At 53.6% G+C, this 16,454-nt stretch overlaps 6 protein-coding genes across 6 annotated transcripts; 5 read left to right on the top strand and 1 right to left on the bottom strand.

Annotated features, from left to right (window-relative positions):
* The first annotated feature begins 154 nt into the window (after window positions 1–154).
* HD553DRAFT_62746 (uncharacterized protein) lies at window positions 155–3,689 on the top strand. The gene is made up of 18 exons (XM_046184368.1): window positions 155–433; window positions 494–556; window positions 616–653; window positions 720–729; window positions 786–843; window positions 914–1,103; window positions 1,160–1,248; window positions 1,315–1,392; window positions 1,451–1,523; window positions 1,581–1,762; window positions 1,821–1,958; window positions 2,020–2,169; window positions 2,235–2,341; window positions 2,408–2,646; window positions 2,717–2,905; window positions 2,961–3,199; window positions 3,273–3,443; window positions 3,559–3,689. The coding sequence occupies exons 1-18, from the start codon at window positions 246–248 to the stop codon at window positions 3,568–3,570; spliced, it is 2,214 nt and encodes a 737-aa protein (XP_046035427.1). The 5' UTR covers window positions 155–245; the 3' UTR covers window positions 3,571–3,689.
* A 1,657-nt stretch (window positions 3,690–5,346) lies between these two features.
* Window positions 5,347–7,296, top strand: HD553DRAFT_313871 (uncharacterized protein). Its single transcript, XM_046180282.1, has 5 exons — window positions 5,347–6,100; window positions 6,178–6,315; window positions 6,395–6,658; window positions 6,731–6,910; window positions 7,009–7,296. The coding sequence occupies exons 1-5, from the start codon at window positions 5,654–5,656 to the stop codon at window positions 7,081–7,083; spliced, it is 1,104 nt and encodes a 367-aa protein (XP_046035426.1). The 5' UTR covers window positions 5,347–5,653; the 3' UTR covers window positions 7,084–7,296.
* HD553DRAFT_313869 (uncharacterized protein) lies at window positions 7,279–8,835 on the top strand. The gene is made up of 6 exons (XM_046180281.1): window positions 7,279–7,440; window positions 7,558–7,594; window positions 7,704–7,812; window positions 8,007–8,093; window positions 8,188–8,292; window positions 8,381–8,835. Exons 1-6 carry the CDS (start codon window positions 7,402–7,404, stop codon window positions 8,472–8,474), a joined length of 471 nt encoding a protein of 156 aa, XP_046035425.1. The 5' UTR covers window positions 7,279–7,401; the 3' UTR covers window positions 8,475–8,835.
* On the top strand, window positions 8,799–11,930 carry HD553DRAFT_313866 (uncharacterized protein). Its single transcript, XM_046180280.1, has 2 exons — window positions 8,799–9,464; window positions 9,548–11,930. Exons 1-2 carry the CDS (start codon window positions 9,189–9,191, stop codon window positions 11,828–11,830), a joined length of 2,559 nt encoding a protein of 852 aa, XP_046035424.1. The 5' UTR covers window positions 8,799–9,188; the 3' UTR covers window positions 11,831–11,930.
* A 103-nt stretch (window positions 11,931–12,033) lies between these two features.
* Window positions 12,034–13,576, top strand: HD553DRAFT_62489 (uncharacterized protein). Its single transcript, XM_046184367.1, has 2 exons — window positions 12,034–12,236; window positions 12,321–13,576. The coding sequence occupies exons 1-2, from the start codon at window positions 12,225–12,227 to the stop codon at window positions 13,212–13,214; spliced, it is 906 nt and encodes a 301-aa protein (XP_046035423.1). The 5' UTR covers window positions 12,034–12,224; the 3' UTR covers window positions 13,215–13,576.
* Window positions 13,295–16,444, bottom strand: HD553DRAFT_350989 (POP1-domain-containing protein; the record flags this gene model as incomplete). The annotated part of the gene is made up of 10 exons (XM_046183579.1): window positions 16,206–16,444; window positions 16,067–16,113; window positions 15,937–15,986; window positions 15,746–15,860; window positions 15,547–15,655; window positions 15,215–15,461; window positions 14,591–15,151; window positions 14,350–14,524; window positions 13,584–14,291; window positions 13,295–13,522 (listed from the first exon to the last, which is right to left on the bottom strand). The coding sequence occupies exons 1-10, from the start codon at window positions 16,318–16,320 to the stop codon at window positions 13,295–13,297; spliced, it is 2,355 nt and encodes a 784-aa protein (XP_046035422.1). The 5' UTR covers window positions 16,321–16,444.
* Window positions 16,445–16,454: the final 10 nt, after the last annotated feature.

Here is a 16,454-nt window from a genome sequence, read left to right as displayed (position 1 = left end):
TGACGAAATTCAATTGAAGAAACGAGTTGTCAACGAAATCATTGAGCACGGGCAAGCGCGACGATACGTCACCCGGATCACCGACGGATTTGACCGTCGATTTCGGATCGTCATGGTCGTCACGACGATACTCGCAGCATTTCAACATGAGTCAAGACAAGACAGCCAAAGGACGAGCATCTTTCACTCTAGATCGCTCTCGGTTTTCCCACCGACTCTTCGTTCCAGGCTAGTTAGCCAACTATATGCCTACGTCGACGGATCATAGGGCACGCACCGAGCGTTACAGCACTACCGCTCTCATCCTCTTGATAGGTCTTGTTGTGCAAGCCTTGATCACAATCTATACCAACCCGGATCGCAGCTTGATCGAAGGAGCTTTTGATACCAAGATGCCGACGATAGACTATCAAGAAGAGAGTGCTGTCTCCTCGTCAGTGTGATTGCAGGACCTTCCAGCATCTAGACCCCACGCTGATAATCTACGTTCCAGATCCCCACAACGTGAAGACCCCTCTACGATACAGAACAAGTTTCTAGTTGGATACCAAGGCTGGTCCGTCCGCATAGCGGGTTATAGTTAAGACATGAACCTGAAACATATTTGTGATACAGGTTCACCTGCGGAGGAGATGGAGAGCCGATCGATCGAGGTATGTCTACCCTATGCAAACTGTCCAACATGATCGGAAACTGAGCCAAGTCTATCGTTACTGCAGGACACCATGGGTCAGTTCCTGCACACAGATCAATAAGAATCAGCGATTGAACTAGCTTCCAAGCAGATGGCTCCATTGGGTTGACAAACCCTTGAAGGACGGTGGTCGGATCACGTTTGAGCTCGTGAGTGAAATATCTTTGCCAACGGTTCTCTCACATACCCGAATTGACATCTTGTATCATGCGCTCTTAGTGGCCGGATACCTCTGAACTGGACGAAGACGAGCTTTACGATCTACCCGGACTCAGCATACCTGCCCCAAACGGTTCATCCCGTCCGGCCAAGGTCTTCTCGTCACGAAACGCGAAGACGGTCAACCGACATTACAGGTGGATGCGGGACCATCAGATCAGCGGCGCGTTCTTGCAGCGTTTCTTGGGAGGTGAGTCGGGGAGTCATCGGGTTGTGTCGAGCGGGGTGCTTATCGATCACTTGTAGAGGTCAAGAACGGTGATAACGGTATGCGGCGGTATCGTGATGAGGTGGTAGAGCGGGTCCGAGATGCTGCAAACCAGAACGGCCGAGTGGTGAGCGTCGATGTGTCGTTTGAAGGGGATGCACCTCGTAGCTGAGTTTTCGAAACCATTGCATAGTGGTCGATCATGTATGACATCTCCGGCGTCCCGGATCCCGAGGTGGAAGAAGCGATCAAGGCGGATTATCTCCACTTAGTGAGAGTGATCCTTTTGTCGCGAGCGGGAGATCTTTACTGATTAGATCCCAAACAAGATGAACGACCGGAAGATCTTCCAGGACCCCATGTATCTTCGGGAGGCTGGCCGACCTGTGATCGCAATATGGGGTACAGTGGTCTGTCACATGATAACCGGACTGTGAGCTGACTGGCAAAACTCCTTAGGCATGGGTATGAAGCACGAAAAGCACGACCCCGTCTCGCTCGTTCGCCTTCTTCGATGGATCAAGGAGGCCTCTGCTGAAAGCGCATACATCTTTGCCGGGTGTCCGAGTCACTGGCGGACACGCGATGGGGACTGCGATGCGAATCCTGCCTTTGATCAGGTCTGGCAGAACGTCGATAGCGTAGGTCCCTGTTGAAGTCTGGATGTGAGGCGATGTAAACTGAGCATGCCACTTGCAGATGTCTCCGTGGTATGTTGGACGGTTCGGTACTATCGAAGGCGCCGGGGACTTCAAGCAGAGGATGGCAGCAGACATGGCCTATCTCCAGGACCAAGACCGCAGTCTAAACATCAAGCGGTATTACACGCCTGTCGTTGTAAGTCCTTTTGCAGGCATTGGGTGACCATAGAGCCGAGAAGCTAAATACACGCTCGCAGTTCCCAGGCTTCGCTTGGCAGAATTTGCACAGCGGTCCTAGGAACGAGATCCCTCGTGAAGGTGGCACATTCTTGTACCAGCAGCTGCACAACGCCATCAACGTTGGCGCCAAGACGATCTACGGAGCGATGTTTGACGAATACGACGAGGTCAGTAGCGAATATGAGCAACGTTTGACGGTTTCCGACTTTGACCAGACTGGGTCTCGTGATAGGCTACGGCTCTTATGCCAGCAGAACCACACAGCTCGAATACCCCATCAGAAATCCCGTTCCTAGCGCTGGACGAGGATGGCATGGAATTGCCCTCCGATTGGTACCTGTAGGTACCTTCCTGCTTTCGCTTGCAATGCAATAAACAGATGACTGAATGTTCCTGTTACGATAGACGGATATGTGGGCTGGCTTCGAAGGCGCTAAAATCGGGAGAAGGTCTCCCTGGCGCCTTCCCGCTTCAGGCGTTGATGGAGAAACAGCCTCCAGCGGTCTTGACATCGGGAATATCAGAACTGAAGCTACATGAAGGGGATTCCAATGGCCCTTCCCTTGTCTCGAATATTGAAGCCGTTCTGCGAGACCTCCCTCCGCCTGCCAGGCTTTCTACTACCGACCGATTCTCAAATGAGTGTGAGTCAAGGATAGCGAGGGTGTTCATTCCTTGAGGGAAAACTGAATTTGTCGTCCGCTGGATACATAGACGAGGAGATTGTCGACCAGTACAAGTTCACGAGCCTACAACAGCTTCGGCTGTTGACAAGCGAGTTGAACGGCGAGATGGGTGCAAATACGTTGAGCGACGAACTAGTATTCCGGCTGTGGTTCACTTTGTTACGTCTCGCTGGACCGGGAGCACTGCAGAGCGACGAAGGCCGTCGTCTCAGCCAAGGTGTGTTGAAGGGTTGCTACTTTTGTGCTACGATACTGATAGCTATGTGGTCCAGATTGCCTTGCCCGACTCCCGCAATCGGAGCGCACTTTGATTCGCCTGTTGTCGGACGGAGTCAAACCAGCTTTTGCCGGCAACCCACACCCACAATTGGATAGCGGCACGGGTCGGAAACTTGCTGTGATCGCAGGTGGTGAAAGAGCACGACACGAACTATTCGAGGATCAGGTCTGGAAATCGGCTCCTTCTTGGGGAATCTATAACGTTCTTGAAGGATGTTTGGCGCGACTATCCGTGAGTTTAGCGATCCCATACTCGGTTCGCGGGCCGATCAAAGGCTAAGGCTGAGGAATCCTTTTGCGAATAGGCTGCGAGCTTGACAGAAAACCTGGGCTTAGTTTTGCCTCCTCTCCTTACGATCATGGACGACTACGAGACGACATATCGAGACCATGGTCTGCGGTGTCTCGAGACCTTGCTTGATAAAGTGAACGCCACAACCTTGAAACGAATGGGCATTGACAAGCTGTTTCTCAAGGCAAGTGTCGCTTGGCAACTAGGACAGATTGACCAGGCCCTGATTCTTATCGTGATGCAGTCTGTTCAACATTCCATCTCCCTGCACCCATCACCGCCAAATCCTCCAATCTTAGTGCACGCCCTAAAAGTCCTGTTCAGACTCTTGCCTCTCATACATGATCCTTCGACAACACAGTATGCCGACGAGATCGCAACTGCGGTTGATCACGGTATCAAGGACGGGTGGCAGTATGCTCCTTCCGGGATGGACGGGATCGAAATTATGATCGAAATCGGGATGGCAGTAGAGCTCGTCTGTGAGGAGGTCGATACCGGGATCATCCGCTGGTTAAATGCAAGTCGAATTTCCATCTCGATCGAAAGCCGCCACGAAAGCTGATCTACATATTTAATATCAGGATTTGATTCCAGGACTGCTGTCCTCTTCTTATCTGCCTCCCTCGCAATTCGCTGTCGCTTTGCAATTAACCAATTTACATGCTTTGCATGTACTCTTGGAGACGATCAGGTCGACGGGACGTGCAGATCGGTGGAGAGGCCAAGTGCTGGATGCCGTGGGCCGAAATTGGATCGGGATCGAGGAACACATCAGTCTCAGGGAATTGACGGGTGCGAAGCAATCCCAGGCGGATGACGGAGATGTCACACTTCCAGAAATGCAGGCGGTTCAAGCCCTACTCAAAGTGATCGTGGGCGACCTTGTACAGGTCCGGCCCGACATGTGTCAGGTAAGCAGGATGGCACTTCATTGTTGTAAGAAGGTTTTCCGATCGATATCTCTCCTTGTCTTTGTTCACAGAGCGAGCTTCCAGCCATGCTAGAGCTGTCTTCGTCTTTCGCGGGGCTTGTGGAAGATTACATCATGAGAGTGTCGCCTGATGCCATGCAGGCTGACGCCGCTTCAGCTACCTCTACGGGACCACCACCCTTGCCCTCAAGACGCCCTGAACCATACGCTACAGCGCCGTCGCAACCTCCGCCCATCCCGCCTCGCGATAAGGTCAACACGACCCCTCAAATTGCAAAAGTGGCGGCGCCACCTGTCTTACCCCCTCGACCTTCGACCACACAGACAACAAGTCGCGAGACGAGATTTGTTCCGCCAGTCCCGACCGGTGGGATGATGCAGGCGCCTCGAGCCCCGCCGAAACGCACGGTCGAGCCGGTCGAAGTTCCAGGTACGCCTGGGCGACTGAAACCCTGCTCTTCAATACTGATATTGGGCACTCTTGGTCTACACAGTCGTCGAGCCAGATAATTCGCGAGTGGGACAAGCAAAGCAGCACGTCAATCAGCTCTACAAGCAGTACAGTCCTCAGATCGATCACACTCGAAAAGAAGCTCAACGGGCTGCAGATACGATGGGAGGTCTCGCTGGTAGGGTGATCAACGGGAATCCAGATCGGAGAGACGCTGGACAGAGCGTGACCATGAAGGACGTAGAAAGGATTGGGCAGAAGGCGCTCTGGGGCTTGGGCAAGGTGGGTACCAGAGTAGCGGGTGGAATCGATAGGCTGCAACAGCAGAATCAGAATCAAGGTGGGAATACGCGGTCGAATTAGGTCTTTGTATCGTGAATTCGTCGTCAGTGAAATGATATGCAAGACGTTTTCGGATTGCAAAATTCGGTCCTCGACATCTCTGTCTCAAAAGAACGTCGAAGCCCCCGGTCGTAAGTTCCTGCGACTTTGCAACGACGCTCGTCATCGCCGAGGCTGCGAAACGTAAAACCCGTCGGGGAAACCCAGCCACCGGGACCGGGACCCGCTCCAGTTCTCGGCGCGCAGCGATGGAGATGCCGTAACCTCGAACAGGAATCCCTCACACTTCGGGACAGTCACGCCGTCGTTCGCTCGTCATGGAGAAACCACACAAGGAGCATCAAGAGTGCAAGGTGCGTCATAGCATGTAAAGCCTGTACCGAAGCTCAGGGTCCAGACTCATAACATCTCGGCCAGCTCTCTGACCTCTTTCTCACATCTCGCTATCGTCAAGACCGACCTCGTCCTCGTTACGACATCTCCAACCTGTCACCGCACGATTCCTTTGGATCTCGTTATCTTTCTTGAACAGTGAGCCTCTGCCGAGCCGCTGGAGACTATCGTCTTCCTTTCGAGTCGAAGATTAGACAAGGTTCTGCGGCTGACCCCGTTAACCCTGCAGTAGCGCTGGATCATCCGAACCAACCCTCAATATACGTCCACCATCATGCCTGGAGCTAAACGAAGAGCTTTGAAGAAGCTCCTTTCTCCTCACTCCGGACCGAAAGAGAGCCACCAGAGTTTCCCCACTGGCACTGAACATTCCAACGTGGATCCTATCGCTGTTCCCACTCTCTCGCATTCTCCGGTACAGAGCGTCGACGGTCTGGCAAGCACTACGACCAGCCTGCGAGACCTCAGCGTATCACCCCTTCCTCCTTCAGCTGCGGACCAAGGCTCAGTGGAGCTTCAACTGGTAGACGAGATGCAAAACAGAGAGAACGTCATCGGGAGCGGTCATGCCAGTCTGGCTTCTTCGCCTTCGAACACGTTGTCGCCCCCAGCAGCCACCCCTTCGTCAGGCGGAGGTTACACTGTGGACGACTTGTTGAACGCCGGGACGGATGGGAAGGGAAAGAAGAAGAGTAGTAAACAGAGATTCCTGGAACGAGAGGTGAGTCGGTTGTTATTATGCTATGACTGGTATCGCTCTGTAAACGATTCTGACTCGCTCTGCTGTTGTTCTTGCAGGCGAGAAAAAAGGAAGAGCGTGCTGCTGCTGCGCCTCAGGTGGATCCGGCCGAGTCGAGCCGGTTGGAGAGGGAGAAAGCCGAGGAAGCCGATATCATCGGTCGGACATGTCGAGAACTCGGTGTAGAGCTTCATGAGGTGAGCATGCCATCCATCGATGTCCCTGAGATTGATATGTGCAGATAGGCTGATTTAATCTCCTGTTTGATACTGTTAGATCGACCCAGATGGTCATTGCATGTACTCTGCCATCGCAGATCAACTTTACCTGCTCGGTCTCACCAAGCAGCCTTCATACCAGATCACCCGACATGCCGCCTCGACGTATCTCTTGGAGAACCCGGACTCGTTCATGCCGTTCGTGCCCAGTATCATGGGTGAAGACATGGCCGGTGCGGTAGAGGAAGGGGGTAGCGAGAAGGTTTACGCGGAGTACTGCAAGCGAGTAGAACAGAGTGGGGACTGGGGTGGCGAGATCGAGGTTAGTCCCACTCACACCGCTTATATCGGGCGGAAACTACAAAGTGAACCCAAAATCCTTGTGCGCCTTCAGATCCAAGCTTTGTCGAGGTATTACAACGTTCCTATCCATGTCATTCAACGTGGCCCACCATTCATCATCTCCCACGCACCGGGCGAGGCTGGAAACGGTACGTTGAGCTCGGAAGAGAGTCTAAAGCAGGGAAATGTCGTCAGGATCAGCTATCACAGGCGGATGTATGGTCTGGGAGAGGTAAGCAGGCTTGCAAGGATGTCGGTCAATACGGATGGGCATTTGCTGATTTCTCGTTTGGTATTTTTGTTTGGTATTTTGTCACTTCGCATACATAGCACTACAACTCGCTGCGTCCTGCTCGTAGGCATAGCGATCCTGTAACCAACGGACACACACTCCCCGTCTCGTGATGTTGCTGCGTTTCCCGATGTATATGCAGCAGATGACATCTTCGATCGCTCGCTGCTCTCACACGTCGTATCGTGACCGTAGACTTTGCGTCGACCGTGCTCAGATCTTGCTTTGACCTTCGGACATCGCCTTGAACTGTACTTGTGTTGCATGTGTCATGTGTCAAGCATATGTTCCATTCAGCAACAACAGTTAGCGTTCACACAGCGCAATCGAATAGCACTGAAGGTTAATTCATTCGTTGGAACCGGCAACACCAGTATCAGCCGTCGAAACGAACCCGTGATCGCTCATCAAATCGGTGCGAAGAAAGGAAGATGTCGTCAAGAACGTTCCGTGACAAGATCAAGAAGCAGGTGAGGCCCTGTCCTGTCATCCTCTCTCGATCGATGGAGCTCATGTCATGAGGCCTCTATCACGACCATGACGCTATACAATAACGTCTCATGAATGGGATGCGATGGGGGTTGTAGGACGATGACGATTTGACGAAAGGGAAATTGCCAAAAGGTAAGCCGTGCGAAAGTTTCTGACTGCTGGCGGCGGGCGAGTAGCTAAAAGTTCGTGTTCACTCTTTCTGCGTCTCTTTATTGCCGTATCCTGTACTCGGCGTGCACAGACTTTGAGCAAGCGATCCCCGTCACCCTCATCGAAGCATTGGGTCTGATGGCAAAACGAGTGCAGGACGAGAAGACTATCTCGGCGCCTGGTATGAAAATGGATAATACGTGAGTGATGTATCCGGATAACGACTCGATCTCGGGGTTGTGCAGTGCTCGGGTCAATGCCAGCGATGTGCGAAGACATCAGGGCTGTCCGACAGGGTCGGCTACTTGAATGTTGCGAGCCACGACGCCGTTATTTTGCTAGAAGAATCGAACATGCGCTGATTCTAGTCTCGCTCCCTCTCTGGCGTTCATAGCGTTGTCAGCGGGTTCCAAAGCTACATCGTAGCCCAACAGGAACGTTTCGGAGGGGAAGTCTTTGGTTCTGTCCACGACAAGAAGAGGTAAGCGGATGAAGGCGTAGTAGTTTGTGATCTTAGTCCGCTACCGTCGAGAGGAGAATTGTTTGCTTAGATTTCTCTCTTGTGTCTTTGATAGAGCTATTCGGGCGGCCTATGAGGAGTATGTCAACGAGGTGGAAATGAACCAGTTGCTCAACTTGCGACCGCGAGATGTGGAAGAGGCCAAGGTTTTAGTGACATCGTGAGTACCCGTGCATACCGATCGCAGACCGGACCCTGCGATCCTTGCGCATATCTGATCAAGACTATTTGTGGACAAACCCTATCAGGCTGGAACGGCTGGAGTCAGAGGACGAGCAGACAGCTCTTGCAGAGGTCATCGCCATTGTCAATCGCGAAGCTATGGCACAGCCCGGGGAATAGTCGTCTTCTCAGCGGCACACCCGGCGGTCCATGCTCATCGCACCCCTCACGACCATATCAGCACACCAACGCCACGTATATGCTTCTCGTTCCCTCTTCTTGCTGTACATACACCCAATAACCAACAACCTAATTGTCTCACCGGGACCTGGCTGATATCTAGCCACTGATGTCACAACTCACCTGAAGTTCTCCTTCCCATCAATCGGAAGGTCCCCAAATCCAGCACGTTGACAATGCTCTTTGAGCTCATCGCCTGACAAACCCATATGTATTCCACTGCATCAGTTTCAGGCTTGCAAAGAGAACGCAATAATTTAGTTCGTCAGTTCGATATAACGCATATTCGTTTTTCATCAGCCTCGCTTAACCCTAGAGCCCAGGGGGGAGATAAGCCCGAACTGGGCTCCCAGCTGCATCATCCATCCATCCGATCCCTCTCGCTCGCTCGCTCTCTCTGTCCAGTTCGGGTCGATCTTCCCATCGTCGATCGTTTTCTCCTCTTCTCATTGTACAACCACCTTCGGACATAGGCTAGATCATAATCTGGTAGACCACCCCCCCCAGACGACCTTCTTGCGATACCTCGACAACAAACCATGACACCAGCGCTCGGTCGACTATAGCACACGCCATCCCTTCAAGCACGAAACTCCGATTACGATCAGCCTTCATCTTGACCTAACACCAAGCAACAATACGGACCTCGTCGTCATGCCCAATCAAGAACCTCGTCGTAGAACCTCTTCCACGGTTTCTCATACTGTTCATCATCCCAGGGGTCATGGAATCAGACGTTCGTCATCCCACGTCAACGCCGGTGGAGTGAGGAATCACACGACCGGTCTGCAACCTCTCAAGACGGCGAAACCGGTCGTCCCCGGCTTGGAAAGACAGGCATCGAATCGGAGCGACGAGAGTACCGGTGTCAGGTCGAACAAGTCTTCGATTCACCTTGCACGAAGAAAGAGTTCTGCTCATAGCGATGACGTGAGTGAAACGATCTGAACCAGCAGAGCAAGCCTGATTGTTGACATTCGGTCCGAATCGATTTCTATGTTTGACACTATCAGCGACAGAGGACCGTGAGGTCGGCTCGATCGGATACGCATCTACCTCGTCTTGGAGGTTTGACGGCATTGTCTACGACGAGACCATCAGCGAAACAACATAATTCGGATAGCAAGCGGCTCGATTCTGCCAAAGCTACCGGCGACGATGGCTGGGACAGCGAGGGTTCGGATGACGATCAGGAAGAAGTCGTGGAGGATGACGGCCGGAAGGGTACACAGGTCGAGCAGATCGTTTCGGAATACGAGTCAGACGAGACTACGGATGAGGATGATGAGGATGACGAGGAGGAACATCTCGTCATCAAGACCAAAGGCTCGAAAGCGCCTCTTAACAAACGGGCCTCTATGGGCTCGACCGCAAACCCTCCGACAGTGGAGCGAGTATCTTCCAGGACTGATCAAGGTCAACCTCAGACGGCCTCGAGGCCACAGGGCAATCGCTCCAGAAGCAGGAGTAGAACACGATTACCGAACCCTAGTGCTGCTGCCGCGAACGCTCATAAGACGCGCAGGAAGAGCAGCGCCAGAAGGCAATCACACGTTGATCATGATCATGGCAAGACGGGCGTCTTTGCCCGGACCAAATCACAGATCGGGTTCGATGTGCATGGTAATGGGGAGCAGCAAGATCATGTTAGGCATAGCGACGAGTCTGATTCGGAGCATCGATACGAAGCAGAACGGGCTCCGGCCAGGGAGAGCCAAAGCATCAACCGATCAGCAGAAACCGCACACGAGACAAGTAATGCGGTGCAGGAAATCGCAAAGCCAGGCAGGACGATTTCTGCCGGTGAAGGTCCCGCACCGGCAGCGTTCGTCGCTTCGCCAAAGTCTGTCTTGAACCTGGAAGACGACGAGAACAAGCCGGGTTTCCCCTTCCCCGCTCTCGATGGTCAGGTTGCCGCTGTCCAACAGAGGTCGCCATCCGATTCGGCCAAATCCGCCAGACAGGGTCCATCACATCATAATCGACGTGATCCTGGCTTGCAGATGGAGAAAGCTGTCCATTCGCCGAACGGATCGGATTCTCAGACGCTCGTAGGGTCGAATGCGTCTCCTGGTCGAGCCGGGACCCCGCGAATGACAGCTAGTAGTCAACTGCCTTCGAGTCAGCCGGGTCAAAGTCCAGCGGGCAATGCGCCGAGCACCCCGCCAGCGAACCCGCCGACGAGGAAACACGTCCGGACAAGAAATTCGCACACTTCCCTGCGTTCTCTCGCCTCGATGCGGTTGGCCGGTCCACCTCCTCACCCCTTGACCTCTCCTGGCGGTGCCAAGTCTCGGGTGACGAGCTTATCCGGTCGTTCAGGACCTGCTATCGCTGCTCCTCAGCTGAACCGAGAGGTAGCACGAGGCCTGTGTAGTACGAGCCCGACCGAATCGATGATTTCGAATATCGAGGTCGTCGGTCGGAACGGCAGTCACGGCCATGGGCATGGCAAACATAGCTCTACCCCGCCGAGTCAGGTCGCTCGGACCGGCAGTCAACGGAGTCTGCGTGACTACTTTGGACTGCCGTCCAGTGCAAAAACCACGAGTCGGGATTCTGAGCGTGGTCCGGACATGTCGAGAAAGACCAGCTTCTCATCGATCACCGGAGCGGGCTTGCCTCGAGCCAGCAGTAGCAGCGCATTGAACGCTGCAGGGCTACCCTCGAATCAGGGAGGTTCTAGCCGTCTTTCTGCGCATTCGGTCGCTCAAGCTGCCGCTAGGCTTCCTTCGACTGCGAACCTCTCGGCGTCGGCATACGGCGATCGACAGGCCGAGTCGTCCCAAGTCGGTCTGATCTCGAGGTTCCTCACTCCGTCGAGCTGGAACCCAAAGGTTCTCGCAGCGTCTTCGGCGAAAGACAGGCATGGGAAATCGCGAGCCAATACTGCACCGGGGTATCAGGCGGATAAGCCGAGCGTGTTCCCGCCGAGTCCATTTGCGGCGGCACATGCGAGTCTCGTGAGGACGTTGATGGAAGACGGGGCAAAGCTCGCCCCGCAAGGCGGACATCATGGTCCTCTACGCGGAGCCGACCGCATGCGAAGCGATACCGGTCCCGTTCCTCGGGCATCGGCGGCGTTTTCTTCCTTGGCCTTGACACCTGCACATAATGACGATGGATCGAGAGGAAGGGGTCACGGAAAGGAAGGCAAGAACGGTAATAGGGACAAGGAGATGGTTCTGGTCCCCGGTCTGACGCCGTTCGAAATGAGCGTCAGCCGGTGTTTGGAACAGAGGAAGAATGCGGTCAGGTTGAAGACGGGTGGGCCGTTGGGACCACTTCCCCCATAACCCCCACGCTGAACGGGGCTCTGTTATTTTGTCTTTGTGTAGTAGCAAAAGAACGTTGTAATCAGATGTTGCAGATCGTATTCAATGCCAAAGCGTGTAATCAATCTTGCTTCCGCGCGCTCGCGCATCGCGTCGTCCGGTTGACCTCGATGATGAGCTCAAACGATTGATGGGCATCAGCGGTCGACGAGCCATGTGATATGATCTGGTGGTCGCTGACGATGCCGTGAGAAGAGGAAAACATCAACAGAGTAAACTTATATAGATAGAGCCTCGCGACGGAGCCGAACCAAGGATGGACGGATTTCATCGACAACCATCCACAACACCGGCTCGCCTATCGCCATACTTCGACAACACGTAACTATACTTGTAGCAGCTCATTGTGGGCATCATGGCTAGCCTTGTGCGTAATCTTCCTCTCATCATTCATTATTTGGACGTTCCATTGCACAGCAACAAAGCTGATGCCAACCATTCCTATTGGTAGACCGAAAGGCTTCGCGATCAGATTGCTGACCTCCAGCGGGAAGGCCACAGGAAAGCAGACGAGATCCTTCAACAGAAGAAGAGGCTCCTGGATTGGGAAGATTGGGGTACAGGAGCAACCAGAAAGCTTGCTTCGAGAGACGAGAAGATTATACAGCTACAGGGTGGAATCGGGTCCAAGAATGAGGAAATTCTGCGGTTGCAGGGCAAGTTAGATGATGCAGTACAGCACGGCATAGATATGGAGCAGCACGCCGATGGCGCTATACAGCGGGAGCTGCGCACAGTGAGGGACCTCCAAGACGAACGCGCCCTTCGCAAGAAGGTCGAAGCGGAGGTCAAGGCCCTCAAAGCCGAACGCACGAAGATCCTCGAGTCTCATGCTACGGCTTTGAAGAAAAGGGACACTGAGCATCAAATCGCAGAGCTCCAGGCCAAGAGTAAAGCTTTCTTTGCGGGACGTAAGGCTGAGAGGGAACATCAAGCAGCAGAAATCAAGCGCAAGGATACGGAATTCGAGACCGAGCGACAGAATGCGTTGGCCAGCGCCGAGAGTTCCGCTGCGAAGCGATTGGAGGAGAAGGACAAAGAGCTCGTCAGGCTGAGGAAGGAGGTCAAGGACCTAAAAGTCAAAGTGGAAGCGGGCTCGCAGAAGGATGCCGAGTTGTCAAGGGCAACGGAAGACATCGCCAGGCTGGAGAAGGTCGTCCTAGACGCCAAGGCCGACCACGATAGCCGGCTCGAGGAAAAGGATACGGAGATCGCCACTATCAAGGAGGAAGTCGCATCGTTGAAGGCGAAGAACGATTTGAATGCCGAGTGGTGGCATAGAGCTTCCGAAGCGATGAGATCGTTCCCCGGACGCTCAGAGGAGGAGGACGTGGAGATGAATTGATCGAGTTCACGAACGGATTTTACGACAATCATTTACTTATATAACGCTTTCCGCGGATACGACACAATATGCGACATGTATCACTTTAGTATGTGAACGAAAGCATATTTCCAAATGAGCCCTTCCGGATTTCGGATCTTGACGAGTCGGCCGTGGGTCTTGCCTAACTTCAGCACTGGGAGCTCCAGAAAACGATGCAGAGCGACGGCTGCGATACCGTGTCCGCGACCCCTCGCCAAGGACTGCGTGCCGGCGAGAACATGTCCCAGTCGCACGCTTCCCGTTTCAGGCTTCGGTGCCTGCAACTCCTGCGAGAGTCAAGATTTATGAGCTTGCGGCGATACAGTCCACCATTAGTCGAAAACTCACGCCGACATCCTTGTTGTCTTTCAGACTCGACAACTCACACTCTCCGATGTTATGTATCTCTGCGAAGTCTTTGGGAGAACCCCTTCCCACAGTAGAGATGGTTACGTGTATGAGGGCGGCTTGCCAAGCGGGATTGCGCTTTGAGATCGGGAAAGGCTCGATCCGCAGGGCTTGCCGGCACTTGTCCGCAATACGCCAGAACATTGTCTTCTGATCCTCTTTATCGGGGCGTAGCGATGCTTGGAACCCTTGCAGTAGCCAATCTGGCACTAACCAAGGTTTTGCTTCTTCTGACAATCCTAGCGAGCTGGCCCATTCAATGTCCCACGGCTTGTCGACTCCAACCACTCCGTACTCCATCCGCTTTCCTGGAGGACGGCGATCCCACCTTCGCTTCCTCTCAGTGAGCTCTTCGGTACGCCAATCTTCACCGGAACGGGTCTGGGGGAAACATTTGGGAAAGGATGGTAGACCGGCTTCGAGATATTGTGTATCACGTTCTTCTAGGCCCGAAATGGTGCTTCCGGTAAAAACGAACGATTGCCAGAACGGCATAGCCCAACCAGCAGGCAAGAAGATGGTGTATCCGTGTACGGCTGCAGCTTGGTCTTCATTGGTCGTCTCGCATATGAGACTTTTCTGTACGAGGAGGATGGGTACCCGATCGTCGTCCTTTCTTGGCTGTAATCTCAATCCTGGGATCCCGAGCTGAACAATCGAAGTCAGCGGCGATAGTAGTGAACCATCTACTCGTCTCCTGACTGACCTCATTTCTCCGGCGGTCCAGATCTGCTTTGCGGTACCGCGGCTTCAGCAAAGACCCCCTGACCGCCTCGTCCCAGAGCGCCGATTCTGCCAACTCGGGGCTGGGAAACACCGGGTCAGGCGGTGATTGATCTTCTCCAAGTGCTTGAGCCGGTCGAGCATTTCGTGGCGGAAATCTGCTCCATGCTTCGAGTCAGCCAACAGGATTCCAATTCAAAAGCGAGATCGCAAGCGGCACTGACCTTAATCGAGGATCATGAACTCGAAGCCCAACGACCATTCCTTCGCTAAGCTGACCACTGCTCTGCACATACTTCATCCCAGTCCAGAATCGTTTCTTTGCTGAGTCAGACACCTCGTCGGGGTCGTCTTCCTGTTCCCCCTGCAAGATCTCCTCATCATCCACAGCCATCGCATCGAGGTCGGGCTCGACTGCAGAGGCATCCGAGCGGAGAGTCTGATCCTTGACTAATCCCATCACACCTCGAAGCACACTAGCGCTCCTGGGGCCCATCAACTCGAACGCGCAAATATCCCCTCGCAGATCCTTCATGACGATCGTCCCCTGCTCTCCCTTCCCTGGAGTCGTAGAAGATCCCTGTTCGTACCACCCCGAAACGCTAGATCGGATGGCTTCCCAAGCTTCAGGGAACATGGCGGGATGAAACCTCACCCAGACTTGTTTCCGGGCTGTGGGCGTTGAAGAGGATTGCCAGAGAATCTCTGCGGGTCCGATCATGCCAAGCGGCCATTGTTTGTAGTGATGCAACATCGTCTTGCCCATCCTCGCCCCCGATTCGTACCTGTGGCGTATATGATCAAAATCGGTCAGCGACGGAATCAACAATCATCGACTTTCCACTCACCTACTACCGCCCCAGCCGTTCCCTCCCACCACTCCACTGAGCGCTCCTCTCAGTTCCCCTACTGCCCCCTCCAACTGTACGATCGCGTAAAAGCTGACATCACCGATGATACACCCGTTATGAGCCGCTCGATGTGCAGGACGGTGACACTTGGCCGTCGGGGTCGAAGCTAGACGGTAGGCCCAGCGGGTGATCATCTTGCACCGTTTCGCATGCCATACGTGAGTTTCTAGCCAGCGCTTCGATTCTGAACGTAGACGGAGGTATCAGAATCGATGCTGAAGTCGAAAAGAAGATGAGGTATGGGTAGGGTAGAGAAGGTCGGTGCTCACGTTGTCGACCCAACCAACGGTCCGTCACGCTCATCCCCTTGATCCCGTTCTTTCTCCTCTTCTCCGCCTTTTTCCTCTGCATCTTGACCGTCTTGTCGCCCTTGTCGATCTGTCGCCGGGATTATCGCACATCATCAGCTCGACGCACATGGTCATATGGTCATTCGAGCAAGAAAGCAAGAGCTAAAACTAGGCTGACCTCGAAAGTAGCCTTGTCCCGTAACCGTTTAGGTACGCGACGAGGATTATGGCTGGCCGCTCGTCGTCGTAGATGCCGGGGTAGAGACTGAAATGCCCGGGTGGTCATGTCCGCTCTACGGAATGAGAAACATGCAGCACATTGAGCGGGTGATACACAACGGGTGGACTGCAAGTTGGTTGAGGACGTACGAAGCTTGTTTCTGAGCTCGTTTCATCCCGTAGATCTCGAAAGCTCTCGACTAACAGCATAGAAAAGATTGACGTTTCAGCTCCTCATCATCGATGATCATGGACTCTCAAGCTATCAAGGCGGACTTGCCGTGATGAACTTGTCGACATCGATCGAGCCCGGCAATGGCCGGTTGGCTGCAAAAGTTGAGAATGAACGAATCAGTTACAATATCTTCGATTTTGAGCTGGCAAACATTCAACGTTGAATATCAATAACCAGTACGCACCTTTCAGTATGCTCGCAACCCCCTGTCCAGCCTGCTCGACCTTGCGTTCCGTCGACATGTTGTCAAACGTCCGCTGGATCTGCTTGTCCCCAGGCATCTGTCTTCGGTTGGCCATGATGGTGGGTCGGCGGAAGACCTAGGCCCAGGAGGGGATATGAGATTTTTGCTCGGATACTAGGACAAGGTATACTCGGGTCTCCGTTGACGAGCAGCTAGAGATGATGCCAGAGTGAACATCAAGCTTCAAGG

Source organism: Filobasidium floriforme (genome assembly GCF_021052385.1).
Source record: "Filobasidium floriforme strain CBS 6241 chromosome Unknown HD553scaffold_15, whole genome shotgun sequence".
Taxonomy (NCBI): Eukaryota; Fungi; Basidiomycota; class Tremellomycetes; order Filobasidiales; family Filobasidiaceae; genus Filobasidium; species Filobasidium floriforme.
Note: the sequence above shows the minus strand (reverse complement) of the source record. Positions and strands in the feature narration are given on the sequence as shown.

What these genes read in the sequence shown, in the direction of transcription:
- HD553DRAFT_313866 (XM_046180280.1), top strand. Translation starts at nt 9,189, where the DNA reads ATGCCCAATCAAGAACCTCGTCGTAGAACCTCTTCCACGGTTTCTCAT. An exon ending in GTTCTGCTCATAGCGATGAC is followed by an intron (nt 9,465 to 9,547) that starts GTGAGTGAAACG and finishes TGACACTATCAG; the next exon opens with CGACAGAGGACCGTGAGGTC.
- HD553DRAFT_62746 (XM_046184368.1), top strand. Translation starts at nt 246, where the DNA reads ATGCCTACGTCGACGGATCATAGGGCACGCACCGAGCGTTACAGCACT. An exon ending in CTTGCAGCGTTTCTTGGGAG is followed by an intron (nt 1,104 to 1,159) that starts GTGAGTCGGGGA and finishes GATCACTTGTAG; the next exon opens with AGGTCAAGAACGGTGATAAC. An exon ending in TTGCCCTCCGATTGGTACCT is followed by an intron (nt 2,342 to 2,407) that starts GTAGGTACCTTC and finishes CTGTTACGATAG; the next exon opens with ACGGATATGTGGGCTGGCTT.
- HD553DRAFT_313869 (XM_046180281.1), top strand. Translation starts at nt 7,402, where the DNA reads ATGTCGTCAAGAACGTTCCGTGACAAGATCAAGAAGCAG. An exon ending in GTGACAAGATCAAGAAGCAG is followed by an intron (nt 7,441 to 7,557) that starts GTGAGGCCCTGT and finishes TGGGGGTTGTAG; the next exon opens with GACGATGACGATTTGACGAA. An exon ending in TCTGTCCACGACAAGAAGAG is followed by an intron (nt 8,094 to 8,187) that starts GTAAGCGGATGA and finishes TGTCTTTGATAG; the next exon opens with AGCTATTCGGGCGGCCTATG.
- HD553DRAFT_313871 (XM_046180282.1), top strand. Translation starts at nt 5,654, where the DNA reads ATGCCTGGAGCTAAACGAAGAGCTTTGAAGAAGCTCCTTTCTCCTCAC. An exon ending in AGAGATTCCTGGAACGAGAG is followed by an intron (nt 6,101 to 6,177) that starts GTGAGTCGGTTG and finishes TTGTTCTTGCAG; the next exon opens with GCGAGAAAAAAGGAAGAGCG. An exon ending in GGATGTATGGTCTGGGAGAG is followed by an intron (nt 6,911 to 7,008) that starts GTAAGCAGGCTT and finishes TCGCATACATAG; the next exon opens with CACTACAACTCGCTGCGTCC.